General features: G+C 36.5%; 1 protein-coding gene across 1 annotated transcript in view; it reads right to left on the reverse strand.

Moving 5' to 3' along the window:
• Positions 1 to 12,948: 12,948 nt before the first annotated feature.
• The window catches only part of LOC143251171 (uncharacterized), a 181,734-nt gene continuing 176,424 nt past the window's right edge, over positions 12,949 to 18,258 (reverse strand). Inside the window, exon 3 of the mRNA XM_076502572.1 lies at positions 12,949 to 17,636. Coding sequence (XP_076358687.1) covers positions 17,574 to 17,636 — 63 coding nt within the window. The 3' untranslated portion in view covers positions 12,949 to 17,573. The remainder of the gene's footprint in view (positions 17,637 to 18,258) is intronic.

Raw genomic sequence — 18,258 nt, forward strand, 5'->3', positions numbered from 1 at the left:
TTAGGTTGAGTGATCACTTCTTTCTTTTCAGGCTAATCGTCTCTATGACTATAATCGTTTCTTTACACTGGTAGAATTTAAGCTTGCTCATCATCAGTCTGGCAGTAAATTGATTGGACCTGATGATATTCACTACGAGATGCTGCGCCATTTTTCTTCTGCCTCTCTTGCTATTTCTTCTGGTCGTTTTAAACCAGATCTGGCAGGAGAATGCTTTTCCTGAAACTTGGCGCCATGCTACTGTCCTCCCTTTTTCTAAGCCTAGGAAGAATTTCAAGATGCTTTCAAACCTATCATCAAATTGCTTTAATTAGATGTTTCTGTAAGGTCTAGTATATTATGGTTAAAGTTCATCTTGTGTGATTACTCGAATCAAACAATCTCCTCTCGCCCACCCAGTGTGGGTTTCAACGACAGTGCTCCACCATGAATCACCTGATTTTACTTGAAACATCAATCAGGGCAGTCTTTTTCAAATTACAACATCTTGTTTTTGTATTTTTTTACATTGAGAAAGCTTATGATACTATTTGGAGGTACCGCATCCTGCGAAATGTCCACTTATATGGTCACTTGCTCATTTTTATTAAACATTTTTAATGGACTGGCGATTCCATGTTAAACACTTTTTCTTTATTTCCCACAGGAACTTGAAGTTCCTCAGGGCTGTATCTTGATTATAAAGATTAATATCATCATTGGACAACTTCCCCTACAGTTGCAAAGAGACTCCGTGTCAATGAATTCCACATTTTGTGTCAGTCGTCGAGCATGAAGTTTATTGAGCGACAACTACAAAGTGTTCTCAATCGTTTACTGAAGTTGACCACAGCAAACGGTTTTTCTGTCTCTCTCAAAAACTATTTGCATGCATTTCTGATGTGAACTAGACATTCAACCTGATCCTGAGCTCCATCTCAGAGAATCTGTGCTTTCTGTGGTCACAGAGGCAGCGTTCTTGGAGTTTATATTTGACCATAAGCTAACATTCATTTCATATATCAAGCAGATACGCATCAAATATCCAAGGGCACTGAACATCCTTCACATCCTCTCTTCCACCTCTTAGGAAGTGGATCGATATTCAATGCTAAAGATCTACCATGCCCCCATTCGATCAAAACTGAACTATGGGTCTCTGGTCTATGGCTCTGTCAGGACCTTGGTTTTGAATATGCTGGATTTTATTCACGATCAGGGGCTTAAGCTCTGCACAGGGACCTTCTACACTTCTCCATTCATTGTTTGTACACTGTGTCTCATGGACTTCCTCTACATTTCTGCCATTTGCAACTGTCTTCACTGTATACTTCAAGATATTGATCCTTACCACAGCATCCCACGTGGGGTTGTGTTTTCTTCCTCAGTGGACCATGCATTTTTAGAATAGACAGTTTGCCATTGTACCTTTTGGTCTTCGTATCTAGGTGCAGTGAGCTGAATTGGGTCTATCCTTGGATGATGTTGCTGTATCTACTGGTTAATACATCCCACCATGGTTTATTACCACCCCCAAAAGTGACCTTTCTTTGAGTCACCTGAATAAGACAGATACTCCCATTGGAAGTATGGTCTTCTATTTGTCAAACATCTTTTGAACCAATTGATACAGATAATTCAAAATCAGGTGATTATGGAATCTGCAATGGTTTGTTGTGGTTGAACCCAATCTGCCCTTTACAGTTTCTATGCTCACTGCTGACCATCTCTCTTGTTCTGGATTATCATGTATAACCGATGGAGCACACAAATTATATTATTTATACCAGTTCTCTTAACTCTCTACTGGCCCTGGAACTGTTTAACATTAGTTTTCACAATGTTCTCGTCGACTGGCCAAGTTTTCTCTATCATTTCCTCGTATCCTGTTTTTGTGGATACTGGCCACGTCAGCATTCGTGAGAACGAGTTCAATGACACCACTGGTTTGCTCTGGTGCCGTCCAAGTCGTGTCTATCTCTTATACGGATTACGTTCCTGTAACGAAGGTTGGCTTCACGCAAAGTGATAACAAGCTTTTACAGATCAAACTTTCTGTTACTATTTGGCAGTCTTGTTTCCGTACGGATTGGAAGGAGAAAGTTGTTCTGGCTACACATTGGTTACAAGTCTTTCTAATTGAAAATTTTCTTTTATCTGGGATTGATGCACCAATGTGCGATCTTTATGACACTCAAGTCCCAATAGTCCACAATTTACTGTCGTGCCATCGTCACGACAGTAAGTGACGGCACTACTTTAGACATGTTTTTACCATGAGTTTACCTCTGACACTGGACAGTGTTATTGGCGACGGTGATGTTGTCAACTTCAGTTGTGTTTTTAATTTTTTAAAGACCAGTGACCCTTTTAATTCCATTTAATTTTTTATTTAGAAAATTAGCCTTTGTTTTGTTTTAATGTGATTTCTTTTTTACATATTTTAGTAATTTTTCTTTTAATTTTAATTTTTTACCGATTGTTTGGCGCAAATTGCCTAGTTGCTGTGCGCCAATAAACGTCAACCAACCAACCATTCAATTCAGTTTCAAATTTCTTGTCACCTAATTCACATTTTGTTTCTAGTAAGTTTCAAACCCTTGACCACCTTATCGTCAGGTTGTTTTTAGTCAGTTTCAAATCCTTGTTCACCTGATTCTCAGGTTATTTAGAGACAGTTTCAAATCCTTGTTCACCTGATTCTCAGGTTATTTAGAGCCAGTTTCAAATCCTTGTTCACCTGATACACAAGCTGTCCCTAGTCACTATTAGGTTTGACAAAATTTGTCTTAACGAGTTAATATAATAAATGACATTTATATCCTAATAAGCGAGAAGTGCTATTCAGTTCGAGCACTTTACATCAAACTATTCTAGAACCCCTCACCACCTCGTCATAGTCCATGTCACAACATCAGATGGAACTCATTCAAACTACCTCACCACCTCGTCATAGTCCATGTCACAACATCAGATGGAACTCATTCAAACTACCTCACCACCTCGTCATAGTCCATGTCACAACATCAGATTGAACTCATTCTAACTACCTCACCACTTCGTCATAGTCCATGTCACAACATCAGATTGAACTCATTCTAACTACCTCACCACCTCGTCATAGTCCATGTCACAAGATCAGATTGAACTCATTCTAACTACCTCACCACTTCGTCATAGTCCATGTCACAACATCAGATGGAACTCATTCAAACTACCTCACCACCTCGTCATAGTCCATGTCACAACATCAGATTGAACTCATTCTAACAACCTCACCACCTCGTCATAGTCCATGTCACAACATCAGATTGAACTCATTCTAACTACCTCACCACTTCGTCATAGTCCATGTCACAACATCAGATTGAACTCATTCTAACTACCTCACCACCTCGTCATAGTCCATGTCACAACATCAGATTGAACTCATTCTAACAACCTCACCACCTCGTCATAGTCCATGTCACAAGATCAGATTGAACTCATTCTAACTACCTCACCACTTCGTCATAGTCCATGTCACAACATCAGATTGAACTCATTCTAACTACCTCACCACCTCGTCATAGTCCATGTCACAACATCAGATTGAAATCATTCTAACTACCTCACCACGTTGTCATAGTCCATGTCACAACATAGATGGAACTCATTCTAACTACCTCACCACCTCGTCATAGTCCATGTCACAACATCAGATTGAACACATTCAAACTACCTCACCACCTTGTCATAGTCCATGTCACAACATCAGATTGAACTCATTCTAACTACCTCACCACCTCGTCATAGTCCATGTCACAAGATCAGATTGAACTCATTCTAACTATCTCACCACTTCGTCATAGTCCATGTCACAACATCAGATTGAACTCATTCTAACTACCTCACCACCTCGTCATAGTCCATGTCACAACATCAGATTGAACTCATTCTAACTACCTCACCACGTTGTCATAGTCCATGTCACAACATCAGATGGAACTCATTCTAACTACCTCACCACCTCGTCATAGTCCATGTCACAACATCAGATTGAACACATTCAAACTACCTCACCACCTTGTCATAGTCCATGTCACAACGTCAGATTGAACTCATTCTAACTACCTCACCACCTCGTCATAGTCCATGTCACAACATCAGATTGAACTCATTCTAACTACCTCACCACCTCGTCATAGTCCATGTCACAACATCAGATTGAACTCATTCTAACTACCTCACCACCTCGTCATAGTCCATGTCACAACATCAGATTGAACTCATTCTAACTACCTCACCACCTCGTCATAGTCTATGTCACAACATCAGATTGAACAAATTCAAACTACCTCACCACCTCGTCATAGTCCATGTCACAACATCAGATTGAACTCATTCTAACTACCTCACCACCTCGTCATAGTCCATGTCACAACATCAGATTGAACACATTCAAACTACCTCACCACCTCGTCATAGTCCATGTCACAACGTCAGATTGAACTCATTCTAACTACCTCACCACCTCGTCATAGTCCATGTCACAACATCAGATTGAACTCATTCTAACTACCTCACCACTTCGTCATAGTCCATGTCACAACATCAGATTGAACTCATTCTAACTACCTCACCACCTCGTCATAGTCCATGTCACAACATCAGATTGAACATTCAAACTACCTCACCACCTCGTCATAGTCCATGTCACAACATCAGATTGAACTCATTCTAACTACCTCACCACCTCGTCATAGTCCATGTCACAACGTCAGATTGAACTCATTCTAACTACCTCACCACCTCGTCATAGTCCATGTCACAACATCAGATTGAACTCATTCTAACTACCTCACCACCTCGTCATAGTCCATGTCACAACATCAGATTGAACTCATTCTAACTACCTCACCACCTCGTCATAGTCCATGTCACAACATCAGATTGAACACATTCTAACTACCTCACCACCTCGTCATAGTCCATGTCACAACATCAGATTGAACTCATTCTAACTACCTCACCACCTCGTCATAGTCCATGTCACAACATCAGATTGAACTCATTCTAACTACCTCACCACCTCGTCATAGTCCATGTCACAACATCAGATTGAACTCATTCTAACTACCTCACCACCTCGTCATAGTCCATGTCACAACGTCAGATTGAACTCATTCTAACTACCTCACCACCTCGTCATAGTCCATGTCACAACATCAGATTGAACTCATTCTAACTACCTCACCACCTCGTCATAGTCCATGTCACAACGTCAGATTGAACTCATTCTAACTACCTCACCACCTCGTCATAGTCCATGTCACAACATCAGATTGAACTCATTCTAACTACCTCACCACCTCGTCATAGTCCATGTCACAACATCAGATTGAACTCATTCAAACTACCTCACCACCTCGTCATAGTCCATGTCACAACATCAGATTGAACTCATTCTAACTACCTCACCACCTCGTCATAGTCCATGTCACAACATCAGATTGAACACATTCAAACTACCTCACCACCTCGTCATAGTCCATGTCACAACATCAGATTGAACTCATTCTAACTACCTCACCACCTCGTCATAGTCCATGTCACAACATCAGATTGAACACATTCAAACTACCTCACCACCTCGTCATAGTCCATGTCACAACATCAGATTGAACTCATTCTAACTACCTCACCACCTCGTCATAGTCCATGTCACAACATCAGATTGAACTCATTCTAACTACCTCACCACCTCGTCATAGTCCATGTCACAACATCAGATTGAACTCATTCTAACTACCTCACCACCTCGTCATAGTCCATGTCACAACATCAGATTGAACTCATTCTAACTACCTCACCACCTCGTCATAGTCCATGTCACAACATCAGATGGGACTCATTCTAACTACCTCACCACCTCGTCATAGTCCATGTCACAACGTCAGATTGAACTCATTCTAACTACCTCACCACCTCGTCATAGTCCATGTCACAACATCAGATTCAACTCATTCTAACTACCTCACCACCTCGTCATAGTCCATGTCACAACATCAGATGGGACTCATTCTAACTACCTCACCACCTCGTCATAGTCCATGTCACAACATCAGATGGGACTCATTCTAACTACCTCACCACCTCGTCATAGTCCATGTCACAACGTCAGATTGAACTCATTCTAACTACCTCACCACCTCGTCATAGTCCATGTCACAACATCAGATTGAACTCATTCTAACTACCTCACCACCTCGTCATAGTCCATGTCACAACATCAGATTGAACTCATTCTAACTACCTCACCACCTCGTCATAGTCCATGTCACAACATCAGATGGGACTCATTCTAACTACCTCACCACCTCGTCATAGTCCATGTCACAACGTCAGATTGAACTCATTCTAACTACCTCACCACCTCGTCATAGTCCATGTCACAACATCAGATTCAACTCATTCTAACTACCTCACCACCTCGTCATAGTCCATGTCACAACATCAGATTGAACTCATTCTAACTACCTCACCACCTCGTCATAGTCCATGTCACAACATCAGATGGAACTCATTCTAACTACCTCACCACCTCGTCATAGTCCATGTCATAACATCAGATTGAACACATTCAAACTACCTCACCACCTCGTCATAGTCCATGTCACAACATCAGATTGAACTCATTCCAACTACCTCACCACCTCGTCATAGTCCATGTCACAACGTCAGATTGAACACATTCAAACTACCTCACCACCTCGTCATAGTCCATGTCACAACATCAGATTGAACTCATTCTAACTACCTCACCACCTCGTCATAGTCCATGTCACAACATCAGATGGAACTCATTCTAACTACCTCACCACGTCGTCATAGTCCATGTCACAACATCAGATTGAACTCATTCTAACTACCTCGTCGTAGTCCATGTCACAACATCAGATGGAACTCATTCTAACTACCTCACCACCTCGTCATAGTCCATGTCACAACATCAGATGGAACTCATTCTAACTACCTCACCACCTCGTCATAGTCCATGTCACAATATCAGATTAAACTCATTCTAACTACCTCACCACGTCGTCATAGTCCATGTCACAACATCAGATGGAACTCATTCTAACTACCTCACCACCTCGTCATAGTCCATGTCACAACATCAGATTGAACTCATTCTAACTACCTCACCACCTCGTCATAGTCCATGTCACAACATCAGATTGAACTCATTCTAACTACCTCACCACCTCGTCATAGTCCATGTCACAACGTCAGATTGAACACATTCAAACTACCTCACCACGTCGTCATAGTCCATGTCACAACATCAGATTGAACACATTCTAACTACCTCACCACCTCGTCATAGTCCATGTCACAACATCAGATTGAACTCATTCTAACTACCTCACCACCTCGTCATAGTCCATGTCACAACGTCAGATTGAACACATTCTAACTAACTTGCACCTTGACGTTATCTTTGTAGCGTGGTTTTTAATACCAAAAGAGACTTCGTGATGTCATGTTTATAGCACACCCATCTTCTGTGCAAGCTTTCCATAATCCATATAGTGTACGAGGACGAAGGTTTCGAGCCTTAACTTTCAACAATATATCCATAGTTACTGTTTCTACAGCTTAAATCGTTCAGTGGTATCTTTATAGGTTATAACACCAAAATTAGAGGATGGATCCTAGTTATGGGTGCAACATAGAAGGCAACATTTTATGTAGTTTATACTTAGAGGTTGGAGGTATTTTGTCTGTAGTGTCTTGGTAACTTATAAGGATGATCCATGATTAGTACTAAAACAAATCTGAGTGGAAGTAATTTGGACGTATGACGTTTCGTAGAGTCTTTCTGTCTCATGCAACCTTTCTTTCATATCTATCGATTCGCTGGTTTATACAGTGTAAGTGACTCATACATACTAACTCACAGAGACTCACACAGATTTATAAATATATCATGCAATAAAACTGGTTCATTAACTTATTGGCAATTTTATTAGTTTATACCAATTTTTTTTCTACTTTGTTTAAGCAAAATCTCGGCCCGGCATGGCCAGGTAGGTTAAGTCGTTCCATTCGTAATCCGGTGGACGCGGGTTGAAATCCCGGTCGCGCCAAACATGCTCGCCCATTCAGCCGTGGGGGCGTTATAATGTTACGGTCAGTCCCACTATTCATTAGTAAAAGAGTAGTCCAAGAGTTGGAGATGGGTGGTGATGACTATCTGCCTTCCCTTTATTCTTACACTGCTAAATTAGGGACGGATAGTGCAGATAGCCCTCGAGTAGCTTTGCGCGAAATTCAAAACAATGGGGGTATCTCAACAATGCCCATAACTGAGATCAAATTTTAGTTTTTGGGTTATAAAACTCCAAGTATACTGCTGTGCTTTGTTTGTTTTTGAATTTTGCGCAAAGCTACACAAGGGCTACATCGCTATCCGTCCCCAATTTAGCAGTATAAGATTAGATGGAAAGCAGCTTGTCATCACTACCACCACTATATCTCAGGCTACTATTTTAACAACGAGTAGTGGGATTGACCGTCACATTATAACGCCACCACGGCTGTAAGAGCGAGCATGTTTGTTGTGACGGCGATTCGAACCCGCGACCCATAGATTACGAGTCGAACGCCCTTATTGCTGAGTTACCGTGGGACCCAAAAGCCTGTAAACTATATATATAATGACTAAAAATTCGTAATACTGAAATCAATAATTATTATTTTTTGTACGTATATGTTTTCTGTTATCCTCTCTCCCTCCAGTGGCACAGTGGTGTGTTTACCGAACTACAACGTTAGAAACCAGAAATCGGTACCTGTGGTAGTCTGAGCACAGATTGCCCATTGTGTGGCTTTGTGCTCAACTACAGAATAAACACATTCGTATTTGAAGTTGAATTTATTTGCTCACTGGTATTTGCTGTTTGTCTCTTGTGGGAAGTGTGTTTGGAAGATAAATGCTCTACTGAAAAGATTGGACTTAGATATAAACAGAATACTAAAAACATAACATATTTTATTCGGCTTAGATATACGAAATTAAGCTTAAACTTTAAAGCAAATGCTTTATAGAAGAAAGTAAATGAAAATTGCTGAATAACCTGATGCCTAATTCAAATCGAATCAACATTTCTTCAAAAGCTTCTAATAACTTTTAATTTTCATTAGTAGGAAGGGAATGCGAGTTGAACAACAATAACAACTAATATAATAAACAATTTAAGCCAAGCGTACCTATTTTCGAATGCGTATTGGGTTTCTAGCAGGTTATGAGCTCACCGAAAAGGAAAAAAAAAAAAATCGAACATAACGTATAACGGTTCTCTAAAAATAGTACCACCTTTGTGTACATACAACTAAAGCACTTTTGGCACACGTACTTAAATATGGAGGAAACGAAAAAAAAGATGAAATTTGCACGATGAATCTTCAATAATTTATGCAGGACAAAATAACATGGTTCACTCTATTTTCTTCTTAAAGCGAAAAAAACAACAACAACAATTGACGAAAGCTAATGTGGTTACGTATATATCACACATGTAAGTACATAGGGTACACACAATCTTTTGTTATTTATGTACTTCATATAATTTTTTTTTTTCAGAAATCCAATAAGCAATGAATATTAACTCTGCAAACATATATTTTTCTGCATTTCGACGTTTTGAAAAGCATGTAGGAAACTTGTTGCTTTATTAAGTCACAACATTTGGAGAATAAATTTAGATCTTGTACACGAGTTTGTTCTTCGAATTTATCATTAGGGGACCTTTTCAGCTCACAGCTCTCATCTACATCCATCATTAAGGCAAACACTCGTTCTGTAGGCTTAAGCATACATATATATACTTATATGTTTCTATATTTTAAGAACTCCGGACTTTTTCTTTTATGTATAATCACGAATAACCGTAATTATTTGTCGTCTCATGAATAACTTATAAGGACTTGAGGTGCTAATGGAGCAAATATATAGAGAGTGTAATCGAATATACATACCGAGCTGGTATTTCAGTAACAATATTTGTCATGTAATGGAGAAATAAGGTACATGTTATGAAATACTTGTAAAATGTTTTGTGAATTCTTAGGACATACGAAGCTAAATGGAAGTAGCTATAAATAAAACATGTGTAACTGGCATGTGTATGTTTATGGTTTTTATTTAATAGGTATTTTTACCTTAAATTTATAATTCTACAGTTAGTTGTTAAGACATTAATGTATTAATTTTTGGTATGTTAAAAATTGTTTTAATGTGTTTTTGTTTTTACTGAGAAGGCTAGGTGTGGCTTAGATTTAGTGTATTAGACTGTAAATCCGAGGATCTGAGCACAGTTTACGTAATGTTGCCTCAACTATAAGTCCCTAGGTGTGTAATAAGGGTGACGGTCAAATTCCATTATTCAATCAGATAAGAGTTGATGGTGGGTCCTGTTCATTAGCTGCTTTGCAACAGTAAAATATTTAAATTAGACACGGCCTTTTTCTGATAACCCCCTGTGAAAAAACAAACAAACAAACAACACCAAGTGGACTGAACAAAGTTGTCTGAACATCTACAGTGTAGACTTACAAAATAGTTTCATATGAAGTAAAATAAAAGTTTCCACACACACCAATGAATTACTCACTCAAGGACATTGAGTTTCTTGTTTTACAGAACTGTTTTCAAACGCTGAAATTGTTGATTTCTGACATTTCTAGCTGAAACTTTGAAGCCTAAATGAAAATTTCCAAGAAAATCCATGGCTACCCCAGCCTCTCATATGTGAGACAATAAGCTTGAACTATTACGACGTTAAAATGGGTGAGACAATGTTGAAATCGTATTACAAGATTTACGTTTTTAGATTTAGTCTATTTTATAATCTGAGAATTAGTGTTAGATGTTATTTTATTCTATCTTGCCTTCAGTCTATACGATTTTATAATCTGAGATTTGTAATAGGAGCTGTTTTATTTTGGTTTTGTCTCTCAATCTGTATGATTGTATAATCTGAGATTTGTAATAGGAGCTGTTTTATTTTGGTTTTGTCTCTCAATCTGTATGATTGTATAATCTGAGATTTGTGATATGAGCTATTTTTATTCTGGTCTTGCTCCTTAGTCTGTATAATTGTATAATCTGAGATTTGTGATATGAGCTATTTTTATTCTGGTCTTGTTCCTTAGTCTGTATGATTGTATAATCTGAGATTTGTGATAGGAGCTATTTTTATTCTGGTCTTGTCTCTCAGTCTGTATGGTTTATATTTACTGATTTATACTGATACTTCGTGTTCAAGTTTCAAATCTGATGGCTACATTTAGAACTGATTGTAGGTTTTGGATGCTGAAATACATTTATTAACTTATAAGTAAATTTTAAATTTTGAAAATTTTCATTTTTATTCGCTGTTTTAAATCACTATATTTTAACAAAAAACGCACTAAAAATGAAAAGAAAACACGAAGTAGTAAGTTTAAAGCAAGTTTCACAAATACATTTTTGGCGCATTTTAACACCACGTTTAGCCTAAGGATCATATCACAGGGCTATCTGCTGACTCCACCGAGTGAAATCGAACTCCTGATTTTAGTGTTGTACATTTGTAGACGTACCGCTGTCCCTGCGGGTGACAAGAATAGTAATTATGGAGGTTTCATTCTAGCTGGTTTGTAACGTAACAACGAAGCAGTACTGAAGGTTATTAAGAAATTTTCTAAATTCATGTAAAACAAACGTCCACATTTCAAGATCAAAAGAACTTAGAGATATTTGGGAGACCATTCTGTTGAACTGGGTTTTGAATATAAATATATGATTTCCAGTCATACGATAAATGATGGCATATTTCATCCCAGTTAATATATATTTCATATTGTATCAAAATTACAGAAATATACCCATCTGAACAGTGCTATGCCTTTAATTTGTGTAAAATATAAAGCCTACAATCTTTAAAATTCCGTGTTTAATTCCCATACTAATGACTGATCAAATTATGATTTAAATAATACTGTGTATAAGGACAGAAAAATATTAAACAGTTCAATTATCATTCAAATAAAAGAATTACACGTAAGCCATTGAGCTATATTTGAATGTAATATTGGATTACCAAACGTGTGTTCAGATATTTTTGTTTGCTAATTCCGAAAAGAGATTAGCCCAACTTTGAATTACCAATTTCTTTAATATTTTAAAATATGGAATTGATTGATATATTAAAATAGACACAAATATTATACATTTATGAGCTCAATATAAAGTACAAACCTTTTCTATTCTAATATTATAGTTTTTTCCCAAACGTATTTCGAAAACTAAACTCATGAAATGAGAATAAATTAGTAGAGATTAACCTGTTGACTGCCAAGTATTTCAGTTGCTACAATACAACTCTAATGCTTCTTCATGTTGTAACTTTTTTCGTGACGCCATTTTGGATCGAAAGTGAAACAATATGTAAGTAGGTCAAATGCATGTATGGTGCTGACATTTAGCGTTGAAGTAAGGTATTATTGAGAACGAAATAACTCGTCCGTGGCACTGTGTTACCGATCGGCTTGGACGAGTTGTCTCGTCTACGGCACTGAACAGGTTAACTTTGATTTAGTTTCAACAATTATCATCTTATTTGTGATGAATAGATGACGTGAGTGTGTTCGTTTAATTAAGTAATTGCTTTGGTTTGTTGTGAATTTCGCGCAAAGCCGCACGAAGGCCTTTTATTCAAGCAAATGGTTATCATGTATAGAGATGATTTATCAACAGGTATCAATCGGGTAAATCTTTTTTTTTTTTCCATTTAAGTAAATTATCAAGCCAACTGATTGTATATATCTTGTTATTATAAGCTAGTGTATGTTTGAATATTAAGGTATTTAGTATGTTATGATATTGGTTGTTTTTTTGTTGCTGTCCGTGATTGTTGAAACATAAAACAATTTAACGACGCATTTTGTTTTGCTTGGCCAGAGAAAATATATATTTAATTCCTCATCGATTGAAAATACAGTATAATCTTATTTTACATCTATTAGCTCGGCACCCGACAGAGAGTAAGACAAAAGGATGGCATTCCTACAGTCTGGTAGTGTAAGAAAATCAAATGATATTACTCAAATTATATACATATAACTTATTTCTGATTCAATGTACACTTTCTTAAGTTCCTACCATATCAGCAAAATATACAATATAGCAAGGTTTTTACACAGAATAATTCCACACACATTCTTTGTAAAACAATGAAATAATAATATTTAAACCTTTACAAAAAAGTTTACAATAAATAACAAGTGACCACGAATGTCTCAAGTAGTTTAATATCAATAAAATATTAAATGCAATCGTTTATGGTATGTCCGAAAATTGATCAACTGAATAATTTACAAAGATAAGATGGATAATCGCAGTTAGCAGGCAGTCGAAGAAGGAGATACGTTTTCAATTATGCTTTGAAATCGATCTGTTATTTAGCGCGAATAGGCCCGTCACCAGATTGTGTTTCTCAAGGGGTTTAGATCGTTCACGAGATACATCTAAAGAGTAAAGAAGTACAAGCAACATTGAATAGAGCCCCAAAAACTAAATATTAGGTTGGTAGGTTTTAAGGTTTTCTTTCTTTTTGTTCGAAAACAAAAAAAAACAACTCAAAAGAACAAGTGATCTTCCCAAGCCAAAGAGAAATTTCTTTGAATATCAGAGGATACCAACAAATTTCTTGTCAGATTCCTTCTTTCGACTTCACAACTCCATGTTTCTCTAGAGTTGGCACATTTTAAAACTGCATTCTAAAGTCACGTTCAACCTTTAGAGCCCCAAATGTACTTTCTTACAAAGAAATAGTTTAATAGTTTAATATTACAGTTTTTGTTAGTCATCAAAATATTCTGTTCCGTTTCTGCTAACAAAACTGTTTCACGATTTTTAGTCTCACATTGTTGCTGAAGAAACCATCTGCCTCACCGAGATGCTTCTCCCAAGGTGACATTTATGCGATGCAGTGGTTGCTTAAAACTATTTATGTTTTCATGTAACTTGCTCCGACCATGGGAAAAGAGATCATGTTAAAGGAATATTTAACAAATTTTATTGTTGTGAAATTCAGAAAGCTGCTTTTCTGACGTCATTGTTCAAAACGGTTTGGTTGATTCTTCAGCTTCTATTCCAAACAAAACGTTTCGTGTAACACAGAAATGGTGCTGCTTAATCACGTATCTCATTCAGTTAACTTTCAATAATGCCAAGCCACAAATCCTCAATAAAAAATAAACACGAAATTATAAAAACTCTGAATTGTAAAGAAACAGAAGAGAGAAAATCCCTAAACTGTATATTCGGGTTTACTTCCAACTTCTCGTATCGGTAAACACAGCAATTACTGTATAGTAAAACTAGTAGACTGACGTACCAAATTTTGGTTATTTAAGCCTTATTTTTAATGTATCTATTTCCAAGAATTACTGACAAAATTGTTATGAAAAAATCAAATTATGTTTTTCTAAAATACAGGATCCTAATCATTATTAATAAATTATTGAGATAAATAGTTTAACTGCATGAAAAAACAACCACCATAAAACATTTTGTCAAAGCTGCCTGTTAAAGAAAATGTTTCTCAGAGTTTTTTAATATATCTGATTATTTTTGTAGGTTTGAGGAGAAACTATATCGTAAATTCTTTACAAATAGAAGATAGAAGTGGGAAAATTACTGGTGATACCAAAGCTTATCAAAAATATAAAAAATACAGAGTATTTGGGTTACAAATAATCATGGCTACAAGGGAAGAATGTCTGAGCTCTCTCCTTTTCATTTCCTGAAAATAAATATGACAACAAAAAGGCAGTTTGTACATAGAAGCGGGCCTGTTTACAAGATAATTTCAGTAGGAAACTTTAAAGGATTTTTAATAGATAACTTTTATTTGCAACAGCTTGATAAAAGGGTTTTTAAAAAAGATTGGATAGTACTCGTTTGAATGAAGCATGTTTTTAAGTCTTACGTCGTTAATTTAATATAATTTGATAAAGTTTCACTACAGATTCAAGTATCTACCTTCAAGCAACAAGCCCACTGACTGCAATGTGAAACTTGTGTAATACATTCACTGATAGAACAGCTAGCGGCAAATTCGCGGTGTCTTTATGAATAAATCTCAAGTTAGTGGTTTTTCGTGAGTTAATTCAGCAAAGTAAAAGTAAAGCATAATACTTTTACTGAAACCGACTAGATTTAATGCTTGAAATGAGTTCGTTAAGACGAAATGTAATTAGAGAAATGGTAATTAAAGTTTTGTTAATAAATACTTGGAATTAATAGATTTGGCGAACATTTAGTTAAATAAACAACGACGTGTATATCGTATCCAAAGGAAGAAACTACAGCAAAAAGTAGAATCCACTAAAGAAGACTGAGATAATTGAAAAGTGAGAAAAAATATTGGGGACAAATGAAAAAGGATTGCAGAAATGCCATGACCTAAGGATGCCATCCATGCAGTGGAATTGAATATGGCTCCAAATGGAACATAAAATGTGACATCTAGTTTAATATCGGATCCTACCCACTGTATATACCTATATATATGCATATATATACGTATATATATTTATCTAGCGGGGACTAACATCAACTGGCAATTATTGTTTATATTTTTAAAACTCTTAAATATTTTAACATCGAACACGGAACACGTCAAGATATCAGCTGCACGGCGTGAAGGCTGGTTCTCATTTGTCACAGCACATTTGACATACACATTTGAATAAAATAGTTTTGTCTCACATAATGGTAATAATAATAGTTATTATCCATTCTGTGGGAAGATGAACACATGGGTCATTTCTAGGTGAACGCCAGCTCTTGCAAGTCGTTATCCATAGCAGAAACTATTAACACCCAATCAAAGGGACACAAGCAATATCCATCCATCGTAACAAGGGTAAAAAAAATTATTTGACAAAATGATAAGAGTATCTGTCACACAATGAGGTTTTTCAACCGTATTACGATTCACGAAAAGAAAGTCACAAGAAGCCTTTTCGTGTTGTTTGTTTTTCGTTCTGTGGTTCAAGTTCGAAATTTATTTCACCTGTTTTTATTTTATCGTTCAGTAGTTACTTGCACTAATATCACTTTTAGATACTTAGAAGCTGCATTATTATCTTAAGGTTCCTGATCACAAACGCATGCTTGGTTTATTTTTAGCTCATAAATAATTCTCGTATAATCTATTCACTCACCAATAAGAACCAATTCATGCTTTTAAAATGACTGCAAACAATATTTCTGTAGACAATGATTTACTACTTGTTCGAAACATGCTTGTTAAAAATCATAAATTAAAAAAAAAACGCTTTCCAGAGCAACTCCACATGTTTCATAAAGATGTGACCTCTGACATAAGAGTTTGACCTTTGGAGACACGAAACGATTTGAGGTAATATTAAAATATACTGTTTACATGCATTATTTTGGTAAATTCGGAAGTATGGTCGGGTTCTAATTGAACCAAGAATGGAATGTTTTGGTTTTAACTTTGGCAAATGGCCCTCTATATAGTGTAAAATCATAACACATTATAAGTATCATTCTCTTAATTCTGTGTTGTGTAGATTGTTTACAAAGGAATGTGGTTCACGTTGAATTCAGCGGTCCGAACAGAGCACCCTCAACACATTTCATTACATCAACAACAGTAACTGTTTGGAAGTAGTTCTACACCTCCTGCTACAAAAAAAAAAAAGACTTTAGATTTAGCATAGACCAGATTTTACTATAAATACATAAATCAGGTACTCTAAAGATAACATTACCATATTGTTTTCACGACTTTACAGATTAGAGTCAAAAACTATGATAGACACGTCAACACGTACAGTTGTTTGTACATCTCAAAACTTACACTATCTCCTGTTTCTGATTACGATTCAAAACTTACTATTCACTCCAATTTAGGGCTAACTCGAAGTAATAACCGTGAATATTTGACAATATCTGTATTTTGATTTACTTCTATGTCATTTAAAATTAAAATAATGTACAACTAAAGGAATGTGTTGTCACGTGTCTCAAAACAATATTGTTTAAATTATTAAGACTAGATTACTATGCGGAGAAGTCTTGAAGAAAAACGTCAAAAACAAGTACAAAAAATGTTTCCACTGATAGCGATTGAAAGTCCCGATTGTCGAATTTCAAGATGCGTTTAAATAGCTGTATTTCATCAATCGCTCGTATGTCAAAGACTGCCTTTTCTTGTCTTGTATTAATTTCTTAAGCTGCAAGATAAAAATAGTTGCAAATGAGAAGTAACGTGAGCCCAGCCAACGCCTATAACTTAGAAACCAGGTAGACTTAACAAGGTTTGTCGGCAGCGGCAAAGTCTCCTTCAAGTCCATTGGTAGAAGCCCTCTTGATGACGTCAGCGACGACAGTTTGTAGGAGCTGGGTCACCGGAGGATAACAAGATAATTTCGGACAGAAAGAGTAAACTCAGTCACAAAAAGGTATAACAACGTAGAAGCTATGGAGTAGTCTCAATGGACGCCGATAGGGAACGTTTCTTGTGCACCGATTAGTAGCGCCCTCTAGCCCATCGTAATAACGCATCCGCCAGAACATCTAGGTGTGCTTTTGTCTGCAAAAAACAACAACATAAGAAATAGTATTAAAAAGCTATACAGGAAATCACAACACGACATGAAACCATGAAACCATGTTTTGATGAAATAAAATAATAATATTTATAAATCCACAAAATATAATTAAAATTTGAAGCAAATTTATGAAACGAAAAACACCGAAACAAATGATAATTTAATAACAATGCTGTTAACATACGTGTGAAAATTGACTCAACAAACTTATGAAACATTCATAATTCAAGTAGGTATTAAGTTTAGTTAAAAAACAAATTATGCACTACACAACGTAAAAAACTTAAAACACAAATCAACCTACAACGCTAAAATCAGGGGTTCGATTCCCCTCAGTGGACTGACTCAGTGGCTTTGCTATAAAAAACACATACATACAAATCAACCAGCAGGTATTTAAGATAAAACCAAAAATAATTTCAGATAGCTAAATCGCTATTATAATTCTAAAGTAACAAGCGTATTGAATGACGTAATGAGTTTGTCTTGGTTATTTTATTTACAAAGCAAAATTTCCCAACATGACCTTGTGACTATGTGTCATCATAAGACATACGTCACCATTTAAAATTCCAAATTTTTATACTACAAAATTTAATGGCA

Source organism: Tachypleus tridentatus, chromosome 5, assembly GCF_004210375.1.
Source record: "Tachypleus tridentatus isolate NWPU-2018 chromosome 5, ASM421037v1, whole genome shotgun sequence".
Lineage (NCBI taxonomy): Eukaryota > Metazoa > Arthropoda > Merostomata > Xiphosura > Limulidae > Tachypleus > Tachypleus tridentatus.